We start from the raw sequence: 16,790 nt of genomic DNA, 5'->3' as shown, positions 1-16,790 counted from the left end.
CAGTTATTATGAAAGTATTCTTATTCCTTCTTTACTACATACAATTTTACTTAGATAAAACAATTTTCATCACATTGGAAAACGTCAAATTAATAGGACATTCCAAAAACACATCAATACTTTTTCACTATGAATTATTATAAATACTAAACAACTTTTAAAAAGGAAAGAAATCTAGGGAAATACAGAAAATGGCAAGTAGGTCTGGAGATATTTAAGCAGTCATGTTTTACCTGTGGCCAGTCTTTCAGCTTCCTCTAACTTAGCCTCAAGCACTCGATCCTGTTCCACCTGAGTTTGTTCCTGTTCTTCCAGGGTCATTCGCATGTCTTCAATTATTTTCTCTTTAACATTTAGATCTAAAAATTTGGGGAGAACATTTGAGAAACTACTAACATCTACATCTAGATACCCAATTTTTCTGAGTTCTTCTAAAATTAAAATACACTTTTATTGACCAGAATAGAATCTGAGTCCTATGCAGACAGCAGCTTTGTCTTGTTCACTGCAGCACGTCGATGCCTAGAACAGCACTGGCAGATATGAAGCACCAAGTAAGTATCTGACGTACAGATAGATACCTGAATGATTGCAAGAATGGATGGATGGATGGAAAAAACCAATCTCTTCGGATAAAATTAACGATTTTTTATAATATTAAACTATTAATACTAATAAATGCAAATCTTGGGATTTAGAAAAAACATTACTTGGCAAAACATTTATTTTCAGTGTTAATATTCTCAAACCAAAAGTAAAACATTTACCTCCTAAAAGCAAGAAGGGCTCAATCCCAATTTGACTTTTTTTTTTTTTAAATCTCAAGTAATTATGTTTTCTACAAAAATTTCCAAAGCCAAAAATCTACTTCTATTATTTTTAAAACCAGCTCTTCAGGAATGACTGTGCTACTAGCCTTACCAAAATTGTCTCTGGCCCTTAAAAACTGATGACAATAATGACATAAACAGTTCCATTTTAATGCTGTCTGCTAGAAAGAGGTAAAAAGGAAAGATTACTTTGTTGCCTCTGGTGATGGCCATGTTTGTAGCAGGGCACATTTTAGACACTTCACCAAAACTACTACTGATGTCAGAGGTAATAACCCTATAAATGTAGTTCAACCTCAGGTCACTAAACATTAAAAATAACAAAAATCCCAAAAAATGGCTCCCTCAAGGTGCACATAAATAGTAAACTTAAAAAAACAACAAAGACAAATTCATTAAAACAATAAGAAAAAATTATATGAGTAATTTTCAGTATTTCTTTTTATATAAGCTGCCAGGAATGCTAATAAAAGAGAATTCCTCCTAGGATTAAAGGAGTCATTATTATCTAAACTCTTTCTTTCAAAAAGCATGATTACAAATATATTCAGATTATACAATTAATAAAAGTTTATTCAAAGAAAATCCCTTCCCTTTTCCACCCTATATTTTGCTCTAAACTAGAAGGCTAGAAAAGGGTTTAAGTATCTAGTTATCAATTAGGAAAGTTCAAAAAAAAAAAAAATTAGGAAAGTTCCACGACACCAATGATAATTTCACTAATGACTATCCACCTACTATCTGAAAGGTAGGTGTAGTTAAAAAAAAAAAGAGAGAAAGAGAAAATTATTTATCACTTACTGCCTCCAATAATTTACATTTCATTTCAGAAAATAATCAGAAATATGCAACGAATAAAACAGAAAAGTAAAACTACATTTGCAGATGACTTGATACTTTATGTAAGGAAAAAAGAAAGAAAACCTTATTAGAGTTCATAAACTAGTTCAGCTAAGTTTACAAGATACAAGATAAATATAATTAAATCTATTGTATTTCTATATACTAGCAATTAACAATTCAAAAAATGGTATTAAGTAAACAATTTCATTTTTAACAGCATTACAAAGAATTATATATTTAGAAATAAATTAACAAAAGATGTGCAAAATTTATACACTAAAAAGTAAAAAGAAAAACACTGAAAGGAATAAAAGGCTTAGCTAAATGTAAAGATATTCCATGGTTAATATTGTTTGTCGGCAATTTCCCCAAACATATCCTCAGATTTAACACAATCTCCATTAAAATTCCAACTGGCTTTTTCCCAGAAAATGACGAGCTGGTCCTAAAATTCATGTGGAAATGCAATGAACCCAAAATAGCCAAAATAATGTTGCCAAAGAAGAGCAAAAGTGGGAAAATCCACACTTCCCAATTTCAGAACTTACTATAAAGCTATAGTAACAATATAGTCTGGTACTGGCAATCAAAGTCCAGAAATAAACCTTTACATTAATGGTTAACTGATTTTCAACAAAGGTGCAAAGACAATGAATGCAGTAAGAGAAAGTACAGTCTCTTCAAAAAATGGTACTGTGACAACTGATTCTCCATATATAAAAAATTAAGTTAGACACCTACCTCACACAATATACAAAATTATACTCAAGTGGATTAACTACAAATAAATCAAAGATCTAAATATAAGAGCTAAAATTATAAAACTCTTAGGAAAAAACCTAGATGACTTTGGATTAAGCCATAGTTTTTTAGGCATGATACCTAAAATACAATCAATCAAAACAGATAAATTGGACTTCGTCAAAATTAAAAACTTTTATGCACCAAAGGACACAATCAAGGAAGTGGAAAACAACCCTCAGAATAGGAGAAAGCTTTGGCAAATCTATCTGATAAGCCGTGTATCCAGAATACATAAAGAACTCCTACAACTCCATAATAAAAAGAGAAATAACCCAACTGAAACATGGGCAAAGGACTTCAATATCTCCAAAGATATATAAATGGTCTATAGCACAAGACAAGATGCTCAATATCATTAGTCATTAAGGAAATGCAAATCAAAACCACAACAACACACCAGTTTATGCCCACCAGTATGTTAGGTTAAATAGTGTCTCCCAAAATACATGTCCATCCACTATGAATATGACCTTATTTAGAAATAGGATACTTGAAGATATAATCAAGTTAAGAATAAGGTCACCTAGATTAGAGTGGCCCTAAATCCAATATGACTGGTCTCCTTATAAGAAGACGGAAATCTGGACAGAGACCCATAGGGAGAAGACACCAATACACACACACCTAAAAGAAAAATGGCCATGTTAAAACAGAGACAAACTGGAGTTATGCTGCCATAAGCCAAGGAATACAAAGGATTGCCATCAACCACTAAAAATTAGAAGAGACAAGGAAGATTCTTCCCCAGAACCTTCAAAACAAGCACAGCCTGCCCTATCAATACCTTTATTTCTGATTTCTAGCTTTCAGGTCTGTATGAGAAATAAACTTCCCTTGTCTTAAGCACCAAGTTTGTGGTACTTTGTTACAGCAGCCCTAGGAAACTAATATAGATACTACAACTTTTTAACACGTGTTAAACAAGTGTTGGCAACATGTGGAAACACTAGAGCCTTCATCTACTACTGGTAAGAATGGAAAATGGTATAGCCACTGTGGGAAAAGTTCAACACAGAACTATCATAGGACCCAATAGTTCCACTCCTGGATCCTCAAGAGAACTGAAAACATATGTTCACCCAAAAATTTGTACACAAATAGTCATAAAAGCCAAAAAGTAGAAACAATCCAAATGTCTATAGACTGATACAAAATAAAATGTGGTATAGTCATTACAATGGAATATTATTCAGCCATAAAAAGTACTGATACATGCTACAGTACGGATGAAACTTGAAAACATAATGCTAAGTGAAAGAAGTCAGACACAAAAGGCCATATATTGTATGCACCCACTTAGATGAAATGTCTGCAACAGGCAAATCCAGAGACAGAAGCAGATTAGTGGCTGATAGGGACTGAGGAGTGACAGCTAATGGGTACAAGATTTCTTTTTGGGGTGATGAAAATGTTCCGGAATTAGATAGTGGTAGTGATTGTACAACCTTGTGAATACACTAAGATGCACCAAATTCTACACTTCTAAAAGTAATAATTATGTACTGTATCTCAATTTTTAAAAAAATTTATACTAAGGTATCTAAGTAAAAGACATTCAGTGCTTAAATAGAAATATAGAAGCCAAACTAAAAATGCACTTTTTTGTTTGTTGGGGAATGCCTCATGCCCAGCTGAAATCATAGGAGCAAATGGACTCTCCAGTGAGAAAACAAAGAGAAAAAAGAAGATGACGCCTTAATCAGGAAAGTTGCCAAAGTAGCTGAAGTTCATTCTGAGAGAGAGGCAGTAACTGGTGCAGAAGAGATCACAACAGCTGAGAAAAGTTTCAAAGGAGGGGAAGCTACACATTACCATTTTATTTAGAAAAAATATACTCACACACAGTAAACACTACATAAAAAATGAAAATGAGGAAAAGGAAGAGGGTGAACAATTATGTCAAAATAATGTAAAAAGTAAAGGAAAGGAGGGATTGCAAAAAGCTAATAGATTTGAAAATATGTAAGTTAAGTGACTTGGGAGGAAGTTTCAAGAGCATGGAGAAGAGGGAAGTCAGATTAAAGTGGTCAAAATGGACCTATGCCACAGTTCTTGGTATTTGGCAAAGAGAGGAAAAATTAAAATATGATAGAAACTATATCCTGGTCCAAGGGCATGCTTTTTCAAAATAGCTAGGATCTGTTCACATTTGCCAACAATGACAAAGGAGCCAAAGAAAAGAAAACCCCTAAAAAGATTGTGGAAATAGGAAATGTTAAGGGACAAAAGCCAAAAGAAAGGCAAGAGAAAATAGGACAGTGTGCAGAGATACACACACACACACACACACACACAGTCAAGTTATTGATCCAAGTAAATCCCACAAATGTCCAAGTCATCTAAACAAGTAATAATCTGGTTGTCCTACCCCTTTCTTTTTAGTTGGCCAAGTACAAATAGCAAAAATTAGTGAAGAGAATCTGAAACTTAAAACAGACCTAGATTCAAATCCCAGCTCTACTACTCACACAACCAAGATATTAAGGGGTGAGTGAGGGGGAGGAGAGGAATGTGCATATTATGAACAGAAAGATATATGTATCATTTACAAAGGTAATTTTATATTTCAAATTTAAAAATCAATAAAATGAGTAAAAAAAGCATAATTCAGCACATAAGATCTGAAGTTAAAGTATTTAATGGTTTTTAAAAACTTTAAATATGTTTTACTTGACATATATTCTTACATGATTTTGTCTAGAAATCTATTCCATTCATTGTGGCCAATGTAACTGACTATTTTTCACAAAATCTTGGCCATTACTTAGAAATCAATATTTCTTTAACTTGAATATTTCTTAATGTTTTATTTTTCTAAGAATAAACTTTATGTTGGGGCACCTGGGTGGCTCAGTTGGTTAAGCGTCTGCCTTCAGCTCAGGTCATGACCCCAGGGTCCTGGAAGAGCCCCGCATGGAACTTCCTACTCAGCGAGGAGTCCACTTGTCCCGCTGACCCTCCCCCTGTCTCATGCTCTCTCTCACTCTCTCTCCCAAATAAATAAATAAAATCTTAAAAAAAAAAAAAAAAAAAGAATAAACTTTATGTTGACGAGTCACTCATTAGAATCAATGCTTTTCCCTTTTGATAAAGTTACATCTTATGTTGACCTTACTTTACAGTTTTCAAAGGAAAATGCTAACTCAATTGTTATTGCAACTACCTATTATTCTGCAGTTATTTTAGTACTGGAAGTAGAGGTTTGTTCCTGACCTTTGCACACTCTCTCATACTGTTGTATAGTTTCTTCCACGTTCTGATTACTTAACTGCTCCTGCAAGATGAAAGAACATGAATTAAATGCAGCAATATTTACTAGTGGGACTTGAAAACAGGGTTCAATGTTGGGTCTGAAATCTCTCTCCTACAAGGTTGACTACTAGTCTCCTGCTTCCAAGTTTCTTTAGCCTTGGAGAAAAGGGCAAGGTGAAAAACAAAACTTGATACCTTTAATCTCCCTCAAAGTTACTGCCCAGTCATGTTATTTACTCAATGTTTTAAGCTACCATGTTCTCTTACACACCAGAAAAAGCAGAAATGATGAAATGGAGGCTCACTATGCATTTAACATAGGAGGAACAAGGAAAGCCATAAAAAAAGTTCCGTATCAATACACTTACAGGGCAGAAAAAATAGGGTCCCCCATCCCCTCTATGTAGAAAGTAGCTGGGGAGTTCGAAAAAAAATAATAGGAGCCACAAGAGGCAAGAGTAAATTATGGGTACTGGAAATCTTCCAATTCTAGTTTTAACCTATCAGGTAATCCAACCTTCACTCACTAGCTCATTTAACATCAACACTATCTCCTTATTTTCAAGTCTTAGAATGAAAATCATTACAGAACCTGGAAATCTCGGAAATCTATTATGAAAGTATAGACTGCTTTATTAGATTCAGTTAAAAATTAAAATCATGTGTTTACACCTAAATATTCATTAGTTTGCTTCATTCAAAAGCCAACAACATGCAAAGAATACAACAAATTCATTTTTTAATTGTTGCCAAATCCATTTAATTGATGTCAAGCAAAATATAACCACTTATAAAGGGATTTTGCTTTTTAAGTGTCCTTTCGAAAAATAATTTTTTATGAGACATGAGCTTCATTTTCTTTTTACTTTTTTCTCTTTTTTAAGATTTTATTTATTTATTTGACAGCTAGAGAGGGAATACAAGCAGGGGGAGTTGGAGAGGGAAAAGCAGGCTTCCTGCCGAGCAGGGAGCCCGATGTGGGGTTCGATCCCAGGATCCTGGGATCATGACCTGAGGGGAAGGCAGATGCTTAATGATTGAGACACCCAGGTGCCCCTTCTTTTTACTTTTATTTTGAAATTATTTTAGATTCACAGAAGAGTTGCAAAGATAGCAGACATATCCTGTATAAGCTCCACATAGCTTCCCCTAATGTTAACTCTTATATTACCACAGTACATGATTTAAAAATCGAGAAACACTGGACCGAAAAATGAGCAGTTGAGTGTCCGTGCTCTATTATTTAAAATATGGAAATAATCATCTTTGTATGAAAAAAAGGAAATTAGCACTGCTATAATAATATTAACAATACTATAGACTGTATTTGGATTTCACCAGTTTTTCCAGTGATATCCTTTTTTGCTTCTAGGATCCCATACAGGATACAAGACTTAATTTAGTAATCCTGTCCCCTTAGTCTCCTCCAATCTGTGAGAAGTCCTTGGTAGTCCCTTTCTTTAATGACCTTGACACTTTTTACTGGTCAGGTATTGTGTACAAACATCCTCAGTTTGGATTTGTCTGATGTTGTCTCATGATTAGACTGAAGTTATGGATTTGGGGGAGAAATACCACATAAGAGATAAGCCTTTCTGGTCACATCAAATCAGGAAGCGCATGGTATCAATATGACTTACTACTGGTGATGCTATTCTTGAACACCTGGCTAAGGTGGTTTCTGCCAGGTTTCTCTACTGTAAAGATACTAATTTTTCCTTTCCATACTCTATTCATTAGAAGCAAATCACTATGGCCTTATTTAATTTTAAGTAATTAATTTTTAGATTCCAGAAATAGTCAAAAGAGAATTTGTTATAAAGAACTGATAACACTGAGGTGTCTGGGTGGCTCAGTCAGTTAAGTGTCTGACTCTCGATTTTGGCTCAGGTCATGATCTCAGGATCATGAGATCAAGCCCAGCATCGGGCTCCGTGCTCAGTGGGGAGTCTGCTTGAGATTCTCTCTCTCTCCGTCCCTCTGTACCCTCCTCCCACTCACACACTCTCTCTCTCAAATTAATAAATAAAATCTTTAGAGAGAAAAAAAGAACTGGGACGCCTGGGTGGCTCAGTTGGTTAAGCGTCTGCCTTCGGCTCAGGTCATGATCCCAGGATCCTGGGATCAAGCCTCACATAGGGCTCCCTGCTCAACAGGGAGCCTGCTTCTCCCTCTCCCTCTGCCTGCCACTTTCCCTGCTTGTGTGCGCTCTCTCTCTCAAATAAATAAATAAAATCTAAAAAAAAATTTACAAAAAGAGAAAAAGAACTGATACATTTAACTAGACACTAAAATATACCAACAGAATCTACTTAAACTATTTTTAAAAGGAAGACTGTTACCTTGAGTTGTTGAATGGTTCGCTGTTTCATATCTATTTCCTGAGAACACTGGTTTTTCTTTTTCTCCAGTTCATTAATTTTAATCCTCAGTAATTTCTCCTCATCACGCATTACAGATACCTAAAAAGTAATGTTTATAAAACAAATTAAGTATTTTTTAAATACTAATATTTTTTGGTTGTTTAAAATTCATGGCCAGAGGTTCAAAGATTCATATCCGTCAAAACCCATTAGAGGGGTGCCTGGGTGGATCAGTCAGTTAAACATCTGCCTTGGCATGGAAATATACATAGTAATAGTAGCTCTGAGTGGTTTGGTTTCAGGGAATTTTTACATTCCTTTTTAGACTTTCTGAATGTTCCAAATTTACTACAATACATATTTCCTTTACAATCATACATAAGGAAATTTGTGTTTATGTTTATTTTTTTTTAAAAATGTGGGACTTGTAGTAATAAACACCAATCTTATCAATTTTACAGCTATAAACTGTCAGGCAATAATAAGTAAAGACCATGTGTTGCACCAACATGCACAGAAGGACCACCTCAGTTTCCATCCTGGCTCTACCTTTACTAGCTAAGTGAACTTGGACAAGTTATACCTTTCAATACATAGTTAAAAACAATGCCTACCCCTAATATTTGTCTGAGAATTAGATGAGATGTTATATGTAAACTCAGCATAACTGACTCAGAATAAGCTGCTATTATTATTGTTATTAGTATTAGCATTGACATTACACATTATTTTCAATCATTTGTTAAAAAATATTTTCAAATAATAGATACAATAAAAAGTTTTTAATTAGAAAAAGGAACTATTATTTAATTGGAAAAAAGAGCTATTATTTAAGTAATTGGTTCCATGTGAATCAAAGTCAATTATACCATGCTTGAAATGCTTACTGATAATCATGGTGCTCAGAAATAGTATCTTAAACCAGGAAGTTACATGCCTAGAAAGTAAAGAATCCAAATCTTTTGAGTGACAAACAAGTGCTTTCCCAAATTATGCCACATTGCTTTGCACTAACTGATTTGACTAAGAATTTTTCTAGAACTAATTATAGTTTGGGTCATCTTTACTGTCTTACATTTCTAATCTAATCTAGTACTGAAATATTTATCACATGACCTGGAAACTTTCTGTATATAATTATAAGAAACAACATAGGTTTTTGTATTTTACCTATGATGGTATTGTTTGTATTTTTCCTCCACTGACTGAAACCTTTGTTATATTTCCCTTATTATAGTGAATACATACTCATAAGAAATCAATAAATCAACAAGCAGAGCTTTCAAAAAGCTACCTATGCCATTACCCAAATTAATCAAAACATATAACAATATTTTTATATATTTCCTTGCAGTCTATATTTTAATGCAAACTGTTCACGAAGTTTTAATCTTACTATAAACACTTGACCCTTGAAAGTGGAGGTTAGGGGTGCAGATCCCCTGTGCAATCAAAAATTCACAAATTACCTTTGACTCCCCAAAACCCTAACTAATAGCCCACTGTTGACCAGATGCCTTACCAATAACATAATCAGTCAATTAACACATATTTTGTATGCTATATGTATTATATAGTGCATTCTTAAAGTGAGTTAGAGAAAAGAAAAAGTGGATCTGCACAGTTCAAACCGTCTTGTTCAAGGGTTGATGGTATGTAACATTGGGTCCACCTTCTATTATTTAACATTATAAGACAAGCATTTTCCCATATTATCATAAAAGCTTAGTTCTTAATCCTGTACTTAAATCAAAATCCTGCTAAATATACTGACGATGAATCTGAGAACTTTATAAATTGCATCAATAAAGCAATGAGAAATACAATTTACACATCTCTACAAATCACTATAAATGAAGCAACAGAACTCAAGCCAAAGCTTCCAGGCATCACAGTGCTGGCCGGGAAAAAGAAGAACCTCTACTCACAAAAAAAAATGCAGAGGGGTACTAGGTCCACAGCAAGAGCTTCTTTCCCCTTCCTTTTCTTTACTATACAGGCCTAACAGTCATGAAATATTATTTAATCAGAAAGTTCATACTCATTAACTTTTTCTAATTTACATTAATGCTGGGATGCCTGGGTGGCTCAGTCGGTTAAGCGTCTGCCTTCGGCTCAGGTCATGATCCCAGGGTCCTGGGATCAAGCCCCGCATTGGGCTCCCTGCTCAGTGGAGACTCTACTTCTCCCTCTCCCTCTGCCCCTTCTGCTGCTTTTGCTCGTGCATGAACTCTCTCTCTGTTTCAAATAAATAAAATCTTAAAAAAATAAAATAAAATAAAATAAAGAATTTCAATCATCAAAAGACAACAGACAAACCAAAAGATATTTGTAACATATTTAACTGACAAAGAATCAGAATCAAGAATAAAGAAATCCTAGGGGCACCTGGGTGGCTCAGTCAGTTAAGTGTCTGCCTCTGGCTCAGGTCATGATCCCAGGGTCCTGGAATGGAGCCCCGCATCTGGCTCCCTCCTCAGTGGGGAGTCTGCTTCTCCCTCTCCCTCTGCTCCTCCTCCCCCCACCCCGGCTTGTGCTCTCTCTCTGTGAAATAAATAAAATCTTTAAAATAAAAATAAAGGCTAGCACAATTAAAAGAAAATATGGGGGTGCCTGGGTGGCTCAGATGGTTAAGCGTCTGCCTTCGGCTCAGGTCATGATCTCCAGGTCCTGGGATCAAGCCCCAAGTTGGGCTCCCAGATCAGCAAGCAGTCTGCTTCTCCCTCGCTGCCTCTCCCCCTGCTTGTGCTCTCTCTCTCTCTCTCTAATGAATAAATAAAATCTTAAAAAAAAAAAAAGAAAGAAAATATGAACAAATGATTTCATAGAGTGGAAACCAGAATAGACAAATAGCCAATAAGAACGTGAATAGATGCTGTACTTCATTAGTATCAGAGGAATGCAATTTCAAGCGACAATGAGATACCCCTTCACATCCTCTGATTTAACAATTCCACCCCCTGGAATATAAACTCTTGCACAAGTATACCCACAGGCATGTATAGGAGAGGAATGCTGTTTCTAAGAGCAAAAAAAGAAAAAAAAAAAAATCTAACTGGCCAACAGGCAAATGGATAAATAAATAGCAAAATGTCACGCAAGGTTATACGATACAGCATTGAAAGTGATTATTACAACTATACATAAATGAATTTCAGGAATATGTGAAAAATAAAAAGCCTCAGAAAAATACAATATGCTGTTTAGAAGTAAAAAAAAGATATGATTTTAAATTATATTTTTAGAAGGTAAGAGAAAGATACACACAAAACATTCAATGTAATAACTTCTATGGAGGTAGGAAAGCTATAGGGATGGGACCCACAAGCATTTGCTATATCAATTTCTTCAGACCTTACACATTTAAGAATTCTTTTTAATTAAAGTAATAATAAAAAATAATTCTTTAAAACTCATTTTTTAATAAAAATAAAATAAAAAATAAAACTTTGTTTTTTTAAGATTTTATTTATTTATTTGTCAGAGAGAGTGAGCGTGTGCACAAGCGGGGGGGGTGGCAGGCAGAGGGAGAAGCAGGCTCCCCGCTGAGCAGGGAGCCGATGATGGCTCGATCCCAGGACCCTGGGATCATAACCTGAGCCGAAGGCAGATGCTTAACTGACTGAGCCACTCAGGTATCCCAAAACTGTTTCAGCTTTTAGAAAAAGTCTAAGTACAAGACAAAATCAAGAAGTCATAGTAGAAAAATTAATAAACTTAAATTCATGAAAATCAAAATTTGCTCTAAACAAAAAAGAACCTTATCAAGGAAAACAGCAATGAGGGGAAGGGGTCTACAATTCACACTCTTAAAAAGCCTAATTTCCTGGATATGTAATAAGCTCCTATAAAGCAAAACTAATTTAAAAACAGAACAAAAATCAATAACCCAAATTAAAAAAGCCAAAGATATGAATACACAGCTCACAGAAAAAAAAAATACAAATGGTTTTTACACAAAAAGATTCTCACTCATAATTAGAAAAATGCAAATTAGAATTATAGTGAGATATATACTTTTTTTTTAAGATTTTATTTATTTGACAGAGAGAGAGAGAGCACAAGCAAGGGGAGCTGCAGGCAGATGGAGAGGGAGAAGCAAGCCCCCCACAGGGCAGGAAGCCTGACAAAGGGCTCGATCCCAGGGACCTGGGATCACCACCCAAGCCAAAGGCAGATGCTTAACTGACTGAGCCACCCAGGCGCCCCAAGATATATACTCTTTATCTGTCAAATATCAAAAGGTATGATAAAATACTACTTTGTGGATAAGGGTAGAAAAAATACTCTTATTCTCATATATTACTTCTGGCTTATAAATTGGCATTAAGAGCATAATAAATATCAAAATTACAATGTACAAACCAGTGACCCATAAATTCTACTTATAGAATGACTTGTAAGTGTTCAAATGACTTTGCTGCATAAGCTCAATCAGAAGAAGATGAAATAATCTGTATTGTCCAACAATCCAGCACCAATTAACTAATGGTAAATACATTTTGTAGTCATAAAATAACTACATTACCCTGATATGACAGCCAAGATGCACTATTAAGTGAAAAAATTAAGATCGACAACAGTGTTTATAGGATGTTTTCATTTTTTTACAGGAAGAGAAAAAAAGGATAGAAAGAAGTAAAGAGAAAGAAAGTGGTGTTGTTTGATGCCTTGAAGAGAAAGTTGATGACTGGGGGGGTTGGGAGGGAGTTGTTTTCCCATTGTATATACTTTTGTATATTTTGTATTTAGAATCAGTGATTGTATTTCCTATTTTAAAACTAAACTATGATTAAAAACTTGTAACAGCTATACTGCATATGCTCATGAATAGATTATCTGCAAACAAAAGTTTGCTTTTTACTTTTTGGGGGGAACTGAACTTGGAAGTCCTTAACAGAAAAAAAAAAAAAAGATTCTACTACTACATGAGTACATGAGGCAGATTTTTTTTTTTTGAAATTTATTAAGTTTTTTAAATTTTAATTCCAGCATAGTTAAGTGTTCTATTAGTTTCAATGATTCAACAATTCTATACATTACTCAGTGCTCATCATAAGTGTGCTCTTAATCCTCATCACCTGTTTTCCCCATCCCCCCCCACCGACCTCCCCCACATATTTTTCTTAATGTTGGACATTCGTCACTTTAAGCTTTATTTCTTTTGTGAAATAAGTGCTCTCATCATTTAAAGAAAATTATGGAGTTGATAAATGTTCTGTTTAATTCTAAAATTAGTGTCTAAAAAATGTGCTCTATAATGAAAATAATTTTTGTTATTTAAATTGGCCATGCAACTTTCAAATAACCTACCTCTTTCTGTACTTGCTCAATCTGTTTTTTGGCATCAGCGAGTTTCTCTTTCAGCTCAGCATAATCTTCTTCCTTCCTCTGAAGATCTGCTTTCAGATTTTGTGTAAGAGCATAGCTTGCAGATAGCTCCTCTTTCAACCTAAGAACACAAATCATTTTTCTATAGTGACACACCACAAACCACAGGATCGTACATGTGAGCTAGTAACAACCTACAAAATTCTAAATTTTCACAAACTTGGAATGTCCAATCAATGAGTCCTTCAGAGAGAATTTCATGTGATTTTATAAATAGATTTTTGCATATAACTTTTGGTTCCAAAGGTTTACCTGAACTAAGTTCAAGTTCTTTACTCTTCAAACATGCTATACTAGATTAAGTTATACCCACCTAAATTATTTAAAAGCTACATAGAGGAAAACCAATAAAATAAACCCTTTGCACATTTTAAAATATTTTAATAACATTTATCTTACTTTTCTGCTTTTTGCCAGTTGCTTTCCTTTTCTTCTTCCTTTAACTGAAGTGAATGCTTTGCATCTTGCAAATTTCTTGTTAATTGTGAGATTTCTTCTTTCAATTTGACTTCCCTTACACTTAAGTCTTTGGTGTTTTTGATAGAATCCTGAAGATTTGCTTGAAATTCCTTCAGATTCCGTTCTAGCTTTAAGATGATAGATTCCTTTTCCAAAAGTTCTTGTTCTAATTTGGCTGAATGACTGCATTCATCTTTTTGAGTTTCTAAGATTGCTTCAAGTTCCTTTATTTTCATCTTATAGCAAGTAACATCTTGTGTAAGTTCTGAAAGTGCTCTCTTCCCTTCAACTACATGTTGTACTTGAACATCAAGAGAAATGTTTTTTTCTTGCAATTCTTGTTTCAGCTGCTGTATAAGATTTTCTTTTTCTTTTAGTAGGTCACCTTGATTTTTATTCTCCTTTTCCTCTGTTTTTAGTCTATTGTTTTCATCCATACAACCTTTTAATTCTGCCTGTAACTTTTCAATTTGTTGTTCTAGTTCCTGGATCTGATGACTTTTTTTGGAAGAGGCCTTTACAATTTCCTTACATTCTTCCCAAATGGCTTCAATACTAGAGTGAAAAGAACCTTCCCTACTGAGTTCTTGAGTATGATATTCTTTTACCTGCTTACTTACCAAATTACCATTCTCTAAAAGGTGTAACTGGGTATTCGGCAAATTATCCTCTTGAGCACTTGACAGATCCCTGAGACTGAGTAAATCTATGTTTGAGATCTGAGAAACTGATTCAAGCGTTCGTAGTTCATCTATTTTTGCTTGCATTAATTTTATTTGTGAAACATTATTTGCGATGTTGTTCCTAGCAGTTTCTATTTCCTTTGACAATTTCACAATCTTTTCCTCCTGTTCTTGATTGATACTTCTCTGCACATGTAATTCAGAAATTGCATTATCATAATTTGACTGAATTTGTTGGACCTCTATACTTAAAGTAAAACTCTTTTTTTCAGAAAAAGAAAGTTCCTGCTGCAAACTAACAATCTTTTTATTTAATTCTGCTTTTTCTTCCTTTTCATTTTTAAGTTCATTTTCAGTAGTAAGTAAACATGTTTTCAGCTCTTCACTCTTTTCTTGTAAAATTTTAATGCCTCCCTCATCTTCTGAAATGCTCTTTTGCATTTCTTCACTTTTCTTTTCATCTTCAGTTTTAGTTGGACTAGCATGTATAGGTCCTTTAAAAATAAGAAAATTGTTATTAATCTGGTAAACCTTAATAAAACTAAAAAGTTACCATATAAGCACCTATTTAAACATAAAAAAAACATGGAAGCAAACTTTTAATGAAAACAAAAATAAGCCACTGAGTGAAAAAGAAAAAACAGGTTGCAAAACATACACCTATATTTGCCCATTTGTGTAAAAACCATAGTTCCTTCAATCAATGCAGAAAGAGTTAGCAAAGGAAGTACACCAAAATTGACGATAACTACCCGAGTAGGATTATCAGTTGTTTCTATTTTCTTTTTATAACTTTCAATAGTCTTTCAATTATCTACTACAAATCTTTGTTACCATTATAATATGGGACAGAGGGAAGTTCCGAATCACATGAGACACCCCAAGGTAGACATTCCAAATCCTAAAGATAATTTTAAAGCACAATTATATTACAGATCTACTAAATGAATGACTTGAAAACTGAGTACCTTATAATATCATAGCTAAAATTAGGGGAAAATGGCTGAAATTCCGGGAACTCTCATGCAGCCTCGCCCATCACTAGCTACATAACTGTCAAACTCCTTAACCCTACGACCACTTCCTCAAATGGAAAACAAAAATAATATCACCTATCTCAGTTTCCATAGTATTTATGCAAAAACAAGCTTTATTAGTTTTCATTTTTCAAATACAATCCATATTCGTTTCCTTCACCCAACTGTCTAGATGCTCCTGGACAGCTTTAATTGTGCAATCCCAAAATCTCTTTTCTTTAATACAGACTAATTTTAAAAGCTCAATGAACAAGGTTTTATTATCTATAACTTACATTGTCTCCTCTGCTTCAAAGAGGGTGGGGAAAACATGGCATTACCGTTATTGTAGAGCCTCACTTTCTTCAAAGCTGATGAGTGTATTTTTGAAGCTTTTCTTACGTTTGTAGTTACATTTTCCCAATTTACTGCCTTAAGATTGGTAATTTATTCTAAGGATTCCAGCTACTCTGGAATCTCAAAGATTTACCCTTTTTTTTTTTACAACAAACTTGCCCACCCACTCTTAAGGATTTTTTTTTAATAATCTTCAACCAATATATCATTCTTCCATTAGATTGTCTCCTACCATCTTACAAAGTTGTGGCAAGCCATCCCAAAGTGGAATGACCCCGTCTTCTCCACTGGTTCAGACTTCTGTTTTACTTTCTATTTAATGTAATTCTCTACTTACGATGCTATTTTTATACCTATGACTTCATCAGTGGAAATGACTAATTAGGAAAACTAAATGAGGATGGATTTTTTTCATAACTTAGAAATGGTTTTTTAAAAAAGAATCTTACTCTTTAAAAAAACAAGTTATAAAATTGAACCATTCATCAGGAGAGATGGGATCTAAGCAAGTTTAAAACGACAACAATCAGAAATTCAGAACTCACAAATAGATCCTATTTATCCTGAGTCAAGAGATTTGAGTCATGCATACCATATGGATATAGTCCCTAAACCCTGAAGTGAATACAGAAAGCTCAATAAAACTTTTGTGATCGGGGCGCCTGGGTGGCTCAGTCGTTAAGCGTCTGCCTTCGGCTCAGGTCATGATCCCAGGGTCCTGGGATCGAGCCCCACATCGGGCTCCCTGCTCAGCGGGAAGCCTGCTTCTCCCTCTCCCACTCCCCCTGCTTG

The 16,790-nt window shown here is 34.5% G+C and overlaps 1 protein-coding gene across 2 annotated transcripts in view; it reads right to left on the bottom strand.

Moving 5' to 3' along the window:
• The window catches only part of KIF20B (kinesin family member 20B), a 78,422-nt gene that overhangs the window by 19,980 nt on the left and 41,652 nt on the right, over nt 1–16,790 (bottom strand). For both annotated transcript variants that reach the window (XM_035024725.1, XM_035024732.1), the window contains 5 exons: nt 13,883–15,119; nt 13,406–13,544; nt 8,072–8,191; nt 5,691–5,751; nt 234–359 (listed from right to left, as the gene is read on the bottom strand). In XM_035024725.1, the coding sequence (XP_034880616.1) occupies nt 234–359; nt 5,691–5,751; nt 8,072–8,191; nt 13,406–13,544; nt 13,883–15,119 (1,683 nt within the window). The remainder of the gene's footprint in view (nt 1–233; nt 360–5,690; nt 5,752–8,071; nt 8,192–13,405; nt 13,545–13,882; nt 15,120–16,790) is intronic.

The sequence above is a fragment of the Mirounga leonina genome, unplaced genomic scaffold (genome assembly GCF_011800145.1).
Source record: "Mirounga leonina isolate KUSES-001 unplaced genomic scaffold, KU_Mleo_1.0 Mir_114, whole genome shotgun sequence".
NCBI classification, from domain to species: domain Eukaryota; kingdom Metazoa; phylum Chordata; class Mammalia; order Carnivora; family Phocidae; genus Mirounga; species Mirounga leonina.
Note: the sequence above shows the minus strand (reverse complement) of the source record. Positions and strands in the feature narration are given on the sequence as shown.